General features: G+C 35.7%; 1 protein-coding gene across 6 annotated transcripts in view; it reads left to right on the forward strand.

The window, feature by feature from the left end:
- Nucleotides 1-18,399, forward strand: part of CFAP54 (cilia and flagella associated protein 54) — a 377,407-nt gene that overhangs the window by 103,761 nt on the left and 255,247 nt on the right. For all 6 annotated transcript variants that reach the window (XM_007503244.3, XM_016425734.2, XM_016425736.2 and 3 more), the window contains 6 exons: nucleotides 47-190; nucleotides 6,874-6,985; nucleotides 8,378-8,467; nucleotides 9,130-9,256; nucleotides 9,820-9,925; nucleotides 13,131-13,234. In XM_007503244.3, coding sequence (XP_007503306.2) covers nucleotides 47-190; nucleotides 6,874-6,985; nucleotides 8,378-8,467; nucleotides 9,130-9,256; nucleotides 9,820-9,925; nucleotides 13,131-13,234 — 683 coding nt within the window. The remainder of the gene's footprint in view (nucleotides 1-46; nucleotides 191-6,873; nucleotides 6,986-8,377; nucleotides 8,468-9,129; nucleotides 9,257-9,819; nucleotides 9,926-13,130; nucleotides 13,235-18,399) is intronic.

The following is an 18,399-nucleotide window of genomic DNA, read 5'->3' on the forward strand; positions in this document are numbered from 1 at the left end:
AGATGCATCCCTCAAAGGTAATTAATAGTTTGGTTTTTTTTTTTAGGTGTTACGTTCATGGAAGGAATTTGACCTTGCAGTGATTATTATAAATTTGGGGAAAAAGTTACTGGACACCTCACAAGGGTTATTTTCAAATGTCACTAAAGCTGCCTTTGGTGAGGATGATCAAGATGACTTATCAGAGGAGGTAAGTGACTGCTAGTAGATTTCTTTAGCATAGAACAGTAGAAATTGCTCTGGGTTTGAGTCAGAGGATAACTGCAGATTGAAGCTTGCCTTTGCTATTTGTTATTAGTATGATTTGGGGCAAATTACTTCATTTCCCTGAGCCTCAGTTTCCTCACCTGTAAACTGAGGAAGGCAGGACTAGATGGTGTCAGAGTTCTCTTCTATCTCTGGACCTCTGATCCTGTCATCTTACTGAGCCTCAGTTTCCTCACCTATGAAATGAAGGAAACAGGACTAGATGGTCTTTGAGTTCTCTTCTATCTCTAGACCTCTGGTCTTGTCATTTCTCTGAGCCTCATCTGTGAAATGAAGGTGTTTGATTAGATGGCCTTCCAAGGTCCCTTCTAGCTCTTGATCTGGGATCCAATTATTCTCTATATCAAGTATGGTGGAGAATTTCATCATGCCATTCCTGTATCCCCTGGGAGATTGAAGGGGATGCCCTCAAGGTGATCTCTTCCAGCTTCTGGGTACTAGAGTTCCTGAAAAATCACTGAGAAGAGCAACAGCAGACCTTGGGCACTCTGTATCTCCGAAACTCAATTTTGACACTTTTTTCATGTGTTTTCATGGTAGAGATCTGATTCTTATAATGTATTTCTGACATTTCCCCCAAAGTTGACCCAAACTTTCTTTTCTTTTTGCCTTTTCCCCAAAACATTTAGCTATTAAATTATTCAAATTTGGATACTTTAAAAAACACCCTATAGCTTCTTTAGGCAAAGCTTGTTTTCCAGCAAGACTATGGGGGCTTTATTGGCTCACTCTTTTAAAAAACTCCTCTGAGAGGGGTGGAGTCAAGATGGTGGCTTAGAAGCAGCAGGAGTCGAGTCCTCTGTGACTATCCTTACACACACACACACACACACACAAAGCTTCCAAAAAGACAGAAATTCAAACCCACCAACAAGAGGGAGCCACAAGGCTCTCCTACCTGAGACAACTTGAAAGGTACATAGAGAAAGTTGAATTCTAGGGTATAAGGGAAAGACCCAACACCGCCCCCCCCCAACCCCTACTGCACTGAGGCCTGCCCTTTTTGCTCTCCTACCTTGGAAATCATACATCCTAAGACAGAAGGTAAGGGTTTAAAAAAAAAAAAAAAGCAAAATGATCCATTAATTTGAGAAGTTGGTTACTTAGTTTAGAATCAGTTGTCAAAAGTACCCAATAATTTTTAGTGCAGATTGATTGGTGTGTGTAAGATAACTGATGCCCATATTTGAATTTTTAAAATTGGATTCCTCTGCATCAGCACCCTTTATGGATAATTGGATAAAATCAAATAGTTTGAAAAGATAGGAAAACTCTAGTGCTTTCTGTTTTGATTTGTAAGAAGGAATTTATGAGCAGTACTTAAAATTAGAAAACAAAAAGAAAAAACCAAGAAACTCTTCATTTCTCAACTTACATATAAACCAGTATTCATTTAGGTTGTTTCTATTAGTTGTGTTGTCACTTAAAGAAGAAACTGAAAATTAGAAGTGTGAACTCTCACACTCATATTTCCAAATATAAATCACTTATTAATGTCAGGCAATCATATCCAAAATTATATTTCTAATTTTGTTAGGGTTAGGAAAAAAAGATTTGAACATGTAAGCTTTTAATCACTTATAATTTATTTTTATTAGCTATTTTAAAAGCATTTTACTGCAAGAGTACTACCAAACTTTTTTTTTTTTAAACCCTTACCTTCCGTCTTGAAGTCAATACTGTGTATTGGCTCCAAGGCAGAAGAGTGGTAAGGGCTAGGCAATGGGGGTCAAGTGACTTGCCCAGGGTCACACAGCTAGGAAGTGGCTGAGGCCAGATTTGAACCTAGGACCTCCCATCTCTAGGCATGGTTCTCAATCCACTGAGCTACCCAGCTGCCCCCTACCAAACTTTTAAGTTGGAGAGTTCCTTCATTGCTAAAAGTTGGCAAACCAACGGGTTAAGCGGTATACATTATAGTAGACACATATACATGTGTTGGCCCCTTATTGGGTTGAATGTTTATGACAACTCAAATTATTCATATTTGACTAGACACTCACCACTACTTAGGGATATCATGAAACCATGGTTTCTCTCTTTACATTAAAATTTCTAGCTAATTTGCAATATCTACACTATGAACAATGGTATATAAGCATTGGAGTGTTTAAGTATTATTTCTGCCCCTATTTCTAAATTATTTTCATATTTGAATTACAGGATATTTACTCCTGTGGTATTCTTTTTTTCTGATTTTTTAAAAATTCAAATATTTTATTTTTTAATTAAATGTAATAATAATTTTCAATGTACATTTTTCTAAATCATAAGATCCAAACTGTCTCCCTCTGTGCCTTCCCTCTCCCCACTTGGAGATGGTAAGCAATTTGATCTGGACCATACATGCATTATCATGAAAACCCACTTCCATATTGGTTGTTGTCATAAGGGCATATTCAGACAAAACCAACCCCCCCAAATAAAACCATAAATACACGGCTATGAAAGATAGGATGCTTTGATATGCATCCATTCAACTCCAACAGCTCTTTGTCTGGAGGTGGATAGCATTCCTCATCATAAATCCTTCAAAATTGTCCCAGGTCATTGCATTATCTGATCCTGATTCTACTCATTTCTCTCTGCATCAATTCCTGTAGATCTTTCTAGATTTTTCTGAAATAATCTTGCTTATCATTTCCTATAACACAATAGTATTCCATCACCAACATGTATTAACTATTTATTCAGCCATTCCCCAACTGATGGACATCCCCTCCCTTTCCAATTCTTTGCCACCACAAAAAGAGCTTACAATCTCTTTTGGATACAGACCTAATAGTGGTATTGCAGGATCAAAGGGTATCATCAATTTTATGGCCCTTTGCCCATAGTTACAAATTCCTCTCCAAAATGGTTAGATCAGCTCACAACTCAGAATTAGTATTTCATCTAACATTTATCACTTTCCTTTACAGTCATCTTGGCCAATCTGATAGGTGTGAGGTGATACCTCAGCACCATTTTAATTTCCATTTCTCTAATCAAGAGTGATTTAGAATATTTTTTCATATAATTATTAATAACTTTGATTTCTTCATCTGAAAATTACTTGTTCATATCCTCTGACCATTTGTCAATTGGGGAATGACTTGCATTCTTATAAATTTGATTTTGTTTTCTATAGATTTGGGAAATTAGACCTTTATTAGATAGATTTGTTATACATTTTTTTTGCCAGTTTGTTGTTTGCCTTTTACTGTTAATTACACTGGTTTTATTTGTTTAAATTTAATATACTTAAGATTATTCATTTTACATCTTATAATGCTCCCTATCTTTTGTTTGGGCACAAATTCTTCCTCTTCTTCATAGATCTGCCAGGTAAACTATTTTCTCCTAATTTATTTATGGTATCATTCTTTATATCTAAATCTTGACCTTATCTTGGTATATAGTGTCTCTAGAGAGTGCTATTCTTCCTATGTATTCCCATTACTTTTTAAACTCTGGCTTATTAAAATATTGAGCTGTTTTTCATTTACCTTCTTCCCTCTTCACATTTTCATTTTAAAGACCTCTTTTTTTTTTAGTTTTTAAAACATTATTTTATTTGGTCATTTTCATACATTATTCATTGGAAACAGATCATTTTCTTTTCCTCCTCCCCCTCCCCCCCACCCCCCGCCACTCCTCCCCTAGCTGACACATGATTCGTCTAGGTATCACATGTGTCCTTGCTCTGAACCCATTTCCTTGTTGTTGGTATTTGCATTAGGGCACTCATTTAGCATCTCTCCTCCATCATGTCCCCTCAACCTCTGTAGTCAAGCAGTTGCTTTTCCTCAGTGTTTTTACTCCCTCAGTTTGTCCTCTGCTTGAGGATAGTTTTTTTTTTTCTCATAGATCCCTGCAGATTGTTCAGATACATTGTAAAGCCATTAATGGAGAAGTCCATTACATTCTCTTGTACCACAGTGTATCAGTCTCTGTGTACAATGTTCTCCTGGTTCTGCTCCTCTCACTCTGCATCACTTCCTGGAGGTTGTTCCAGTCTCCATGGAATTCCTCCACTTTATTATTCCTTTGAGCACAATAGTATTCCATCACCAACATATACCACAATTTGTTCAGCCGTTCCCCAATTGAAGGGCATCCCTTCATTTTCCAATTTTTTGCCACCACAAAGAACACAGCTATGAATATTCTTGTACAAGTCTTTTTCCTTATTATCTCTTTGGGGTACAAACCCAGCAGTGCTATAGCTGGATCAAAGGGCAGACAGTCTTTTATCGCCCTTTGGGCATAGTTCCAAATTGCCCTCCAGAATGGTTGGATCAATTCACAACTCCACCAGCAATGAATTAATGTCCCCACTTTGCCACATCCCCTCCAGCATTCATTACTTTCCTTTGCTGTCATGTTGACCAATCTACTAGGTGTGAGGTGATACCTCAGAGTTGTTTTGATTTGTATCTCTCTGATTATAAGAGCTTTAGAACACTTTTTCATGTGCTTATTAATAGTTTTGATTTCTTTAACTGAAAATTGCCTATTCATGTCCCTTGCCCATTTATCAATTGGAGAATGGCTTGATTTTTTGTACAACTGGTTTAGCTCTTTATAGATTTGAGTAATTAGACCTTTGTCAGAGGTTTTTGTTATGAAGATTGTTTCACAACTTGTTGCTACCCTTTTGATTTTAGTTATATTGGTTTTGTTTGTACAAAGACTTTTTAATTTGATGTAGTCAAAATTATTTATTTTGCATTTTGTGACTCTTTCTATGTCTTGCTTGGTTTTAAAGTCTTTCCCTTCCCAAAGGTCTGACATGTATACTATTCTGTGTTCACCTAATTTACTTATAGTTTCCTTCTTTATATTCAAGTCATTCACCCATTCTGAGTTTATCTTGGTGTAGGGTGTGAGATGCTGATCCAAATCTAATCTCTCCCACACTGTCTTCCAATTTTCCCAGCAGTTTTTATCAAATACTGGATTTTTGTCCCAAAAGCTGGGGTCTTTGGGTTTGTCATAGATTGTGTTGCTGAGGTCATTTACCCCAAGTCTATTCCACTGATCCTCCTTTCTGTCTCTTAGCCAATACCAAATTGTTTTGATGACCACTGCTTTGTAATATAGTTTGAGATCTGGGACTGCAAGGCCCCCTTCCTTTGTATTTTTTTTTCATTATTTCCCTGGATATCCTTGATCGTTTATTCTTCCAAATGAACTTTGTTATGTTTTTCTCTAATTCAGTAAAATAGTTTTTTGGTAATTCAATGGGTATGGCACTAAATAGATAGATAAGTTTGGGTAGGATGGTCATTTTTATTATGTTAGCTCATCCCACCCATGAGCAATCAATGTTTTTCCGATTGTTTAGATCTAGTTTTAATTGTGTGGAGAGTGTTTTGTAGTTGTGTTCATATAGTTCCTGTGTTTGTCTTTATTATTTCGATTAGCTTTTTGGTTGATTCCCTAGGATTCTTTAAGTAAATCATCATATCATCCGCAAAGAGTGACAGCTTGGTCTCCTCATTGACAATTTTAATACCTTCAATTTCTTTTTCTTCTCTAATTGCTACTGCTAGTGTTTCTAGGACAATATTAAATAATAAAGGTGATAATGGGCATCCTTGTTTGACTCCTGATCTTATTGGGAAGGCTTTGAGTTTTTCCCCATTGCAGATGGTGTTTGCTGATGGTTTTAGGTATATACTGTTTATTGTTTTTAGGAAAGGGCCTTCTATTCCTATACTTTCTAGTGTTTTCAATAGGAATGGGTATTGTATTTTGTCAAAGGCTTTTTCTGCATCTATTGAGATAATCATGTGATTTTTGTTAGTTTGCTTGTTTATATGGTCAATTATGTGGATGGTTTTCCTAATATTGAGTCATCCTTGCATTCCTGGTATGAATCCTACCTGATCGTAGTGGATAACCCTTGTGATGACTTGCTGGAGTCTTTTTGCTAGTATCCTATTTCAGATTTTTGCATTTTAAAGACCTCTTGATCTGATCAGGAAGCCCCAAATTAGATCCAAGGTTTAGATTCTGCTATTAGACACTCATTGGACTGGAGAATATGACCCTTTGCCTCCAGGAGATCCATAATTCACTGAGGCAAGAGCATTCCAAAACCAAAAAACCCAGTCCTGTAGTAGAGAGTAGAAGGCCAAACACCTAATTGAGACCAACAGTTCCCATGGAGCTCCTCTCCTTTATATTGTCCTTGAGTTGCATGTTCTGGTCCCCCCAGCCTGACCTTTTAGTGAAAATAGCATTACATTTGGAGTCGGAGAATTTGGGTTGAAATTTCAGACTTGCTATTTACCATCTCTGTGATCTTGGGCAAATCACTTAACAGCTTTTAGACTCAGTTTCCTCTTTTATAAAATGAAGAGGTTGTCCTGGATGACCTAGGAGGTCTTTTCCAACTCTAGATCTATAATTTTATAAAAGATGTTTACATCCCCCCCCAGAAGGAATGTTCTATCCACTCCTGAAGTACCAGCTATGTTTTTTATTTTGTTAAGCCTTCTAAATCTTTGTTTCTTTTCTCAAATGCAAAAACCTGATTTTGAAGATATTTTCTCTGGTTTGGAGGAAATGTTTGGCCTAGAGTGTGACTGATGGAGTCTCTGATTGGTATGCTCCTAGGCCTACTCAACCAAGAGAATCAAGAGGGTCAAGGGACAGATTGCCATACTGGACAAAATCAGCGAGCAGCTCAACGTCATGGAAGCTCAACTACTCAAACTGACGAAACAAAGTAATGGGCTTTGCTGTATTCTTTTTCTATTTGGGAATCTATCTGGGAATCTATGGGAAGGGCAGTGGAACAGTAGGAATGGACACAAAGGATTTATTTCAACAGGAACTGGAGAAGAAGTTGAATTTTAGGTCAGTGTGCTGTTCTCCTTTGAAATAGGTTCAGCTCTGAATATATGGACGAAGACACTTCCTAACATTTTTTTTTTGACCCTTACCTTTTATCTTAGAACCTATATACTATGAATCAATTCCAAGGTAGAAGAGTGGAAAGAGCTAGGCATCTGAATCAGAGGAATTGAGTTCAAATGTGGTCTTAGATACTTTCTAGCCAGGTGATCCTGGGCAAGCCACTTAATCTCAATTCTCTAGCCCTTCCTGGATCTTCTACCTTAGAACTGGTACTTAGTACCCATTTAAGACAGAAGACAAGGGTTGAAAAAAAAAGAAAAAGAATTGGGTTCACAATAAATAAATGTCAAACAAATAAACATAAAACACCTTCAAAACAAATGTATTGAATGAAACATATTTTTGAATAGGCCAATGAGGAACTTGTGTTGTAATTGTGAATATTTATTATAGGTCTGATTTCTCTTTCTCCTATCCCCAGTGGAGATGGTAAAGTGTGTGTGTGAGTGAGTGTGTATGTGAAAGAGAATAATTACTTGTTAATTGAGGAAAAGAACATTAAAAAAATTAATTATCTTTTAGAAACATGAGCTAATCACAGTAGCAATATAAATAAAATGGGAATTCTAATTAGGTACAATAAAGCCTAATTTCTCCCCTCCTCTACAATTTTAGTATCTGACATTTATTTAGATAGCCCTTTAAAGTATATAAAGCTCTTGACTCAAATCTCCTTTGAACCAACAATCATGTGAGTTAGGTGCCATGAATAAATATGGAGAAACTCAAGAGAAGAGAGAGTAAGCATTTGTTAGGAGTTTGTTGCTCAGCAAGTAAATATTAGATCTATGACTTGGCCCCAGCTTCTCCTGACTCTGAGGGTTAGCATTCTATCCTCTTGGTCAAACTGTCCCTCCTCGTGTTAAAATTTATATTAGCGACACCATTATAGTTTGGGGGCTCCTAAGTCTTAACTTCAGTTATATTCAGCAGGGAGAATATTTCCCCCATAAAACTTCATTTAACATAATTGGAGATTCTCCATTGGCCTGAAAATAACACACTCTAATAGCTAAAAGCTCACTGGGTTCTTTTTGTCTTGAAAACTCTCCTGAAATAAAATTATACTTTAAAATACATTACGTGAAATGAAGATGTCTGAGCTTTCCTTCTTTGTCATCCCAAGAAATAATTTATCCATCTTTGCTTTCATATTACTTAGATGTTTAACTTTGTGTTTGTTTGCATTTTTTAAATTTAGGTCCCATGTATGAGCTCACAGGAACAGAAGATCCCTTTTTCCTCTACCCAATAATTCTAACTTGGACTCTCAAAACTGCGATGAGGGAAGGTAAATGCCTTTTGGTTCCTTCTGATTTGCTTTGGAAGCTCAACATTCCAGCTGAACATTTACCCACCGGGGGCAGGGTTTGCTGTTGGTTTTATGATACAGAAGGGACACTGGCCAACACATACCAACTGCAAAGGCTTGGGGGACCTCTATGGAACCCCACATTTTGATAATGAATTTTATTATTGAGAAAGTGGACACAATATTTTTCTCCAATATTCAGCCTTCTCAATGCTTAATTTCTACTTAAAAGTATTAGGCTGGGTGCAGGTAAGTGGCTCAGTGGGTAGAGAGTCAGGTCTGGAGATGGGAAATCCTGAGTTTAAATCTGGCCTTAGACACTTCTTAGGTCAAGCTACTTAACTCAAATTGCCTAGTGCTTACTGCTCTTCTGCTTTGGAAATGATACTTAGTATAAATTCTAACAGAAAGTATGGGTTTAAAAAGAAAGAATTAGGCTGATTGAAAGGAGGAGGTAAGGGGCTAGTTAAGTGACTTGCCCAGGGTCACACAGCTAGGAAGTATTTGAGGCCAGATTTAAACCCAGGACTTCCCAACTCCAGACCTCACATTCTTTCCACTCAGCTACCTTAGTTGCATTCACCCCACCAAGTCCCTGACATATCCCTATAATAACATGTCAATTTCTATTCTTTATGCAGTAATGAAATTCAAGAGTAAACCTCGTTTTCTGGAATTCTTTGTTCAAGTTATGACAAAATGTCTTATTGAAGAGAAATTTCACTATGTGGTGGAATTGGCATTTTCAGTTCAACTCTTCCTTAAAAGGTACATGTAATGTCAATACTGAGAAATCTAACCCTTCGTTTTCTTTTTCTAGTGGACCATAATAATAGATCATTCTAACTAATGTTTGATTATCAAAACAAAGAAACCCATCTCCCAAATAAGATGTCGAGGCCATGGATAATTCAGGGATTCCTCCCCCTTTCCCCCCATTATCAGTAAATATTTTCTTAAATTCCTAATAAGTGTGAGGCACTCTGTTAATATATTATGTGTTACATCACATAATCTAACACAATATCATGCATAAATTTTTTACAAACACCTCTCTTATCCTTTCTTGAGTAGTGAAAAATCTCCTTTTCTATAGTCAACTGAATTTGCATTATCAGTGGGGCAATAGCTGAATCGTCCATTAATTTCTGGAGAAATTTCTTGTATAAATTAAATGATTGGATGGATCATCCAGTTCTAAATAAATTTCTTGTATGATCTGAGTGATCAGAAATACTTTGGGAGCAATTGTTTATGAATATATCAATAGGACAGGTAGAGTTTTCCTAACAACTCCTGAGGCTATGACTAACATTTTATTTCTAAATTAGGAGAAATGCCAGTTTACTTGGAGTAAGGAGATCTCCAGTTCTTCACACTCTTCCATCTAATGAAGAACCAAAGAAATACAAGGCAGCTGCCATGGAGATTCAAAAAGTAAATATCACTCTGGTTTCACATTTTTAAAAGATTTTATTTCATTTTTTACCAATTAAATGTAATACATTTTCACATAAGTTTTTCAGTCATATGCTCTAAATTGTCTCCTTCCCACCTCCCTTTGAAGGGTATACCTTGTTTTACAGCCCTTTGGGCATAGTTCCTTCCACATTGTCTTCCAGAACGGTTGGATCAGTTCACAACTCTACCAGCAATCTATGAGTATCCTGCATTTGCCAAACTTCGCTCCAACATTTATCATTTTCTTTTACTGTCATATTAGCTAGTCTGATAGGTGTGAGATGGTACCTCAGAGTTGTTTCAATTTGTATTTCTCTAATCAAGAGATATTTAAAATATTTTTTCATATGATTATTGATAGCTTTGATTTCTTCATCTGAAGACTGTTTATTCATATCCTTTGACCATTTTTCAATTGGGAAATGACTTGTTTCTTATAAATTTGACTTTGTTTTCTATAGACTTGAGAAATTAGACTTTTATCAGAGCTATTTGCTACAAATTTCTTTTTTTTGTTGCCAATTTGTTGTTTATCTTCTAACTTTGGTTACATTGGTTTTATTTGTATAGAAAAGTTATAAATTAATATAATAAAAATTATTCATTTTATGTCTTGTAATGTTCTCTATCTCTTTTTTGGTCATAAATTCTTCCCTTCTCCATAGATCTGCCAGGGAAACTATTCTATATTTCCCTAATATACTTATAATATCACACTTTATGTCTAAATCATATGCACATTTTGACCTTTTCTTGATATCAGGTGTGAGATATTGATCTATACTTAATTTTTGCCATACCATTTTCCAGTTTTCCCAGCAGTTTTTGTCAAATAGTGAGTTGTACCAAAAGCTGGGATCTTTGGGTTTATCAAACACTAGATTGCTAATATCACTTACCTCTAATCTATTCCACTGATCCACCCACCATTCTGTTTCTTAGCCATTACTAGATTGTTTTGATGATTACTGCTTTATTACAGTTTAAGATCTGGTACTGCAAGGCCACAATCCTTTACTTTTTTTTTCATCAATTCCCTTGATATTCTTGATCTTATGTTCTTCCAGATATTTTTGTTGTTATTTTTTCTAGTTCTACAAAATAGTTTTTGGTAGTTTGATTGGTATGGCACTGAATAATTTAGGTAGAATTGTCATTTTTATTATATTGGCTCAGCCTAGTCATGAGCAATTGATGTTTTTTTCAATTGTTTAAATCTAATATTGTGTAAAAAGAGTTTTGTAACTGTGTTCATGTTCATTTGTCTTTGCAAATAGATTTCCAGGTATCTTATGTTGTGTAGAGTGATTTTAACAGGAATTTCTTTTTCTAACTCTTGCTGTTGGACTTTGTTGGAAATAGAAATAATGATGATTTATGTGGGTTTATTTGTATCCTGCAACTTTGCTAAAGTTATTTATTATTTCATCTAGTTTTTAAATTGATTCTCTGGGATTCTCTAAATATATCATCATAGCATCCACAAAGAGCAGCAATTCTCTTCTTCATTTAATCCTAAGAGCAGTTTATGGACACAATGGGGAAAATCCAAAGGTGTTTCTACCATGAATCTTATTTTTGACAATAAAATAGAGCAATGTCAAAAAAGGAGAGCTGGTACAGCTATTTAAATTCACAAGAGACATGTACATTTTTAAAAATGGGTTTTCAAATTTAAAGTAATAATTTAATATAATAATAGAATATATTATATAATGCATAATATATTATACACAACAATATATTAGTATAATACTTAACAATAAATAATATATTATATATTGTGTATTATATATAATATAATAAAAATAATAAATAATACAAAATTAAATTTAAAAATGGGATTTTTCCCATTTAAAATGGTACTTCTCTAACTAGTGGAGGTATAACGTTATCACTATATACCATAATACATGGCAGTGTTTCTTTTGTTGATTTGTTAAGTAAACTAAGTTCTGAATTCCCTTCCTTCCTTCCTTCCTTCCTTCTTTCCTTCCTTCTTTCCTTCCTTCCTTCCTTCCTTCCTTCCTTCCTTCCTTCCTTCCTTCCTTCCTTCCTTCCTTCCTTCCTTCCTTCCTTCCTTCCTTCCTTCCTTCCTTCCTTCCTTCCTTCCTTCCTTCCTTCCTTCCTTCCTTCCTTCCTTCCTTCCTTCCTTCCTTCCTTCCTTCCTTCCTTCTTCCTTCTCTCTCTCTCCCTTCCTCCCTCTCCTCCATTTTGATTTGGTAATAATTAATAAATGTGACTCTCCCTCAGAAGGTACTGTAACCTCCTCATATACGTTAGCAAGGAAAAGTCACTTTTACCCCAACCTTTATCCTCAACTCAACATATGAAGGTGCTCTGGGAATCCACCAAGCTTTCTGACTCTCAGAAAACTATCTCTACTTGCCCTTTAGTGGGTAGCATCATTCTCTCCTTATTTTTAGGCATTGGTAGGTGATTTATTCCATTCAATTACAGCCTGGTTCTGTCTTGTCTAATTCCTTCTGAATTTCATTTGAGTTTAGTTACCAAGACAATTATACATGGTCATATATATAATTGTCTCGGTAACTATATGTGTGTGTGTGTGTGTGTGTGTGTGTGTGTGTGTGTGTGTATTGGTGTGGCTCACATTCATGTTTGATCTCCTGGGAAAGAAATCACCTACCAAAAGAGGTAGATAAACTTGTATATTGTCCAGCTTATTATTATTAATTATTAATACTGAGAGCTGCATATGATAGAGTCACGTGCTTCCAACAGTATTAGCAGACCCGGAACACAGTCTGAGTGGAGGCCAGAGAGATTCCCTATGGATGGAGATGTTCTTGTGTGTGAAGAATGTTGTACTGGTTCCTTCTAGGATCATCATTTTACCAAGTCTATGCCCCTTTTGTACAGCTCTAATAATTAGGAAGTTGTCTTTGTTTTGAACTGAAATCTGCCTTTCTGTAGCTTTCTTCTATTATTCCTTGGTCTACTCTCTAATCCCTCCTCCCTACTGAAATGATTCAAATTTTTGCCAAATAGTGAACTCTGGGAAACACTTTTTGACATAAATCTCCAGTTTGCTCTTTGATGAAAGTAGTGGATATAGAAGTCTCTGGTATGTTAGCTTTATAAATATGCCCAAGCCACTATATTGAAAGTTTCTTTGGTCTGTAACATAATTGGCTGTGTTTTTTTTTTCTCTTCCAAGACTACAGATGTATCAATTGGGAAGTCAAAATCAAAGAAAAAAGGTATTCTGCAAGATTATTTTGTCAAGCATCTCTCACTTTCTGAATTGCCAGATTTGGAAAAGTATGTATGCTTCCTTGAAATTTGTTTTTTATATTTTCTAAATCACATAAATCTTGAACCATAAGGAAGTTTTTCTGGAACTTTATTTTTCTTGTTTGGGTACTTTGCAAGTGGTCACAATTGTCATGGTCTACATTTTTTAAGTTCTTTCTATGCCTATAAATTGTGCATCTTATCTTTTGTACAGAATTTAAAAGCAAATGAGCTTGATGTGATTTGTCTTTCTTATATATATTCAGCATTTTAGAGACGGATTGAGTTCTTATTATGGATTTTAAACTATAGTGTAGTAGATTGGGTCTTCAATTTGGGAAGACCAGGAGGAGCTCAAATTAGGACTCTGATTCACACCAACCATATGACCCTGGCTGAATTACTTAATCTCAGTGCCCCAGAGGCAACTCTAAGAGCAGTGGTGCATTGACACTGGTAGAGAGAACTTCTTCCCTGGGGTCTCTTTCTCTATACTATTATAATAAAAAATTGAGGCTATATACTGGATGGCTCAAAAATCTTAGTGCAATTTTAAGTTATCAAAGCTTAAACACCGTGTATGTGTATGCCTTTCCTTCCTCACATTTTCCCATCTGCCTTTCTCTCCCTTCCTCCTTCCCTTCCTCTTCTTTCTCCCTCCTCCTCCTCTTTCTCCTCTCTTCCCCTGTCTATCCTTCTCTTTCTGCCTTCCTCTCCCTTCCTCCCTTTTTCCCCTCATCTCCTCACACACACATTTGCTCAATTCCTTATTCATTTGTATGAAATAACATAATTTAGCTAGCATAGCAATAGCTTGAAAGTCATAGAAATCTGAGTCTGAATTTTTTCCCAGCATAGTACCTTTATGTACAAATAAGCTTTATATAGACAATGATGAAGTAATACTTTCCTTTCCATCTTGTGGCTTTAAACAGGTACCAAATTTAAGTAGAGTAATAGTTAATAATGCTACCTTTTGAGCTTTGGTCTTTTAATAGTTGTATGATTATTTGTATTGTATGATTATTGCCAAGAGTCATGTTATTAGGTAGCAAGGTAAAGATTGCTTCAATGAATGAATGCATGCATGAAAAAGTATTAGGTGCAAAGCTCTATGCTAAACTCTGGAGAGTAAGACAATTTCCTGCTCTCCAGGAGCCCACATTCTAATGGGGGAGACAATACTTGGAAAATTTCACTTACAAGTCAGATGGAAACATCCTGTAGTCCTTAGGGCGCACCAGCAAAGCAAATGATAATGCATTGGTTTGAATGTAATTTTCACTAATAAAATTCTATCAGTTTCTGTTGTTGAACCATTTGATAGAGCCAAGAACTTTGGACAGAGGTAAGAATTTTCATTGCTGGGTCTTCAGTAGCTTTGACTGCAGCCCTTGCAGGAGCAGTGACCAGGTTGCCTGTTTATAGCGGTTAGTGCCTAGGATGATGTCTATTGGGCCAAGGTTGAAAACAAGACTTTTGGTCTTGGGTTGTACTAGGATTGGGTAAGGAAGGGCAGTCTCCTTTATCTTCCAGACATCTTGGGCTTGCCTGCACATTGGGAGTAGTTGGTCAACAATTGGCAATGATGATGGAAAAGAAGATGGGCTCCTTTTCCCCTGTGAGTGTTCTGTTCAATGATGGCATCAGGGCCTGGGCTGGAAATAGTCAGGTCATGGCTTTTCCCAAGGGTCTTGAGTACAGAGTTCTGGGCTATCTCTTTTGTTCTGAGGGGACATGGTGGATAAGATCATGATGGTAAGCAATTTTATATAGGTTATACAAATGCATTCATGCAAAATGTATTTAATTAGTTATGTAAAAGGAAACACAAACGAAAAAACATGAGAAAAAAAGGTAAAAAATAGTATGCTTTGCTCTGCATTCAGATACCATTGGTTCTTTCTCTGGAGGTGGATATATGAATCCTTTGGAATTGTTTTGGATCATTGTATTGCTAAGAATAGTTAAGCCATTCACAGTTGATCATTCTTAGAATATTGCTTTTTCTGTGTATAATATTCTCCTGGTTTTGCTCACTTCCCTTTGAATCATTTCATGTAAGTCTTTCCAGGTTTTTCTGAAACCTTCTTGCTTATTATTTCTTACAGCATGACAGTATTCTATTACAATCATATACCACAGCTTCTTCGGCTTTTCCCCAACTGATGGGCATCCCTTCAATTTCTAATTCTTTGCCACCACAAAAAGAGAGACTATAAATATTTTGTATACAAAATATTTTCTCTTTTAAAAAATCTCTTTAGCATACCTAGAAGTAGTAATGCTGGATTAAAGGATATGCACAGTTTAATAGCCCTTTGAGCATAGTTCCAAATTGCCCAAAAGAATGATTAGATCAGTTCACAATTCCACCAATAATGTATCTGTGTCCCAATTATCTCAACATTTATTATTTTCCTTTTCTATTATATTAGCTAATCTGATAGGTTTGAGGTGGCTATCTTAGAACTGTTTTAATGTACATTTCTCTAATCAATTGTCATTGAGAACATTTTTCACATCATTATAGGTAGCCTTGATTTCTTTGTCCTAAAGCTGTCAATTCATATTGTTTGACCATATTTTGATGTTAAAGAATGATTTTTATCCTTATAAATTTGACTCAGTTCTCTATATATTTGAGATGAGGCTTTTATCAAAGATACTTACTGTAAAATTCCTCCCCCATTTTCTGATTTTCTTCTAATCTTGGTTATATTGGTTTTATTTGTGCAGAATCTTTTTAATATTAAAAATGATCTATTTTATATCTTATCATGTTCTCTAGCTGTTGTTTGGTCCTAAATTCTTCCCTTATCCATACATCTGACAACTACTCCTTGCTCCCCTAATTTGCTTATGGTAACACCCTTTATGACTAAATCATATACCCATTTTGACTTTGTCTTGGTATAGTCTGTGAGATATTGGTTTATACCCAATATCTGTCATACTATTTTCCAGTTTTCCCAGCAGTTCTTGTCAAATAGCGAGTTCTTGTCACCAACGCTTGGATCTTTGGTTTTATCAGACACCAGATTCTATGAATTTTACTACCATGTGTTATGTACAGAACATGTTCCACACATCCATTATTCTATTTCTTAGCATTATCAGATTATTTTGATGATTACAGCTTTACAATACAGTAGGCCACCTTCTTTCCCATTTTTTCCCATGAATTTCTTTTATATTCTTGACATTTGTTCTTTGAGATGAACTTTATTATTTTTTTTAGTTCTGTAAAATAAAATTTCCACCCTATTTCATAACTTTAACTTTAGGTTACAATTGGGCTCTGCTCCTAAGGTAGAAGGGGCCTTGTCCCAAGCTTCTTGCTGTGGGGACCTTGTTGCTGGGCTGGGCTGAGGCTTGAGAACTTGTGGCTGGTGCACACCAGGGACTTGGGGTCTCATTCCTAATTATAAGTTCTAGACACTTGACTGAATGTATTATTTGGCATATTTGTAGAAATCTTAAACATTTGTCTGGTTAGTTTTTAAATGTTATTAAAGATATAATAACTACTTAAAAAAAAACCCTGCTTTCTTCCCAGTAACAACTCTAAGACAGAAGGGCAAGAGATAGGCAATTGGAATTAGGTGAGCTGCCCAGGATCACATAGGATGTGCCTGAAGCAGATTTAAACCCAGGTCCTCCTGACTCTAGGCCTGGCTCTCTAGCTGTCACCCAGCTGCCTGGATAACAACTATTAACAAAGGCAAACAACCAAATAAGCATAAAATCAATGGAAGATAATTTTAATAAAACATCATTTTAGTAGTATAGAACCAAAACAGAGCACCAGAAATGAAATTTTCAAGAAATACACTTTCTAAGTCTGACTGAGGTTATGATGCTTGAATTGTGTTTCCTTTCTAAGAAGAAAGTTGCAGGACGTGGTCTGGTTCTGCTGGTCTCATTTTATAATCATTTAATAGAAAATTTCCCCCATTTTCTTTTTATACCCCATTTTTATTCCATTATGTTATCCTACTAGATCAATGAAATAATTTATGCAGCATTCTCTAATTATTGGATATATGCTTTTATTTACTAAAAAAAACCCTCACCTATTTTAGGAATTTAGGAGTTGATCCTAAGTATCAATTCCAAGGCAGAAGAGAAGTAAGGGCTAGGCAATTAGATTAAATTATTTGCCCAGGATCACTTAGCTAGGAAGTATTTAAATCCAGATTTGAACCCAGGACTTCCCATCTCCAGGTCTGGCTCTCTATCCATTGAGCCACCAGTTGCCCCAGCATGTGTTTTTATAACATTTCTCCCTATAACAAATAAGTAGAATGAATGTTTTTGTATAAATGTGAATAGTGTGGGAGTGATGAATGAATGATGAATTACCAAGTGCTAGACACTGTGCTGAACACTGAAGATCCAGATACAAAAAGTGAGAAAGTGATACAGTCCATGCCCTAGACTTAACGAACTATCAATGCTCAAAGCAAAATGGCCCCAGACATTCCAAAGGGAGAATACAAGTATGGCAGGAAAGTAAAGTGAATGGGGCTGGGCCAATAGGTCCTCTTGATGATATTTGGAGTGTAAAGGCTTTTGAAAGGAGTTACTAGGTCAAAGGAGGGGTTCAATTTTATGACTTACTTTATATTCACAGGTATTCCTGAAAGGACCTGGCATGTACTAGATACTTAATAAATGTTTGTTGATTGATTGCTGTTTATACCAATATGTTCTCATTAACAATGTATCAGAGGATCTGTTTCCTATAGTTCCACCAGCATTAAGATTTTCTAATTTTTTCTTATTTTTGCTATGTTGGTGGTCATATCTTTTAGTTGTCTTCATCTGGATTTTTCTGAGAATAAGGGAGTTTGATCCTTTTTCATTGTAATTATTAAGAATTTGTATTTTTTCTTGGAAAATTGATTGTTTGCAGCCTTTGACCATTGCTCCATCAAGAGACTGTATATCTGTCATATAATTTATCAATCTTTAACAAATGGGTTTTAGGCAGTGATCTGAGACATATATAGCTGCGTGTGATATACATCTATGTATATACTATAGAATAAGAGAAATATACTGGAAATATCTTCCTGATATCTGTTTATTTAATTTTAACTATTGATTTTTGTTGTTGTGGAAAATCTTTTTATCTGAGTATAATAAAACCCATTGATTTTGTTGCCATTAATTTATTTAGCTCACTT

This window comes from Monodelphis domestica, chromosome 5 (assembly GCF_027887165.1).
Source record: "Monodelphis domestica isolate mMonDom1 chromosome 5, mMonDom1.pri, whole genome shotgun sequence".
In the NCBI taxonomy this organism is placed as follows: Eukaryota; Metazoa; Chordata; class Mammalia; order Didelphimorphia; family Didelphidae; genus Monodelphis; species Monodelphis domestica.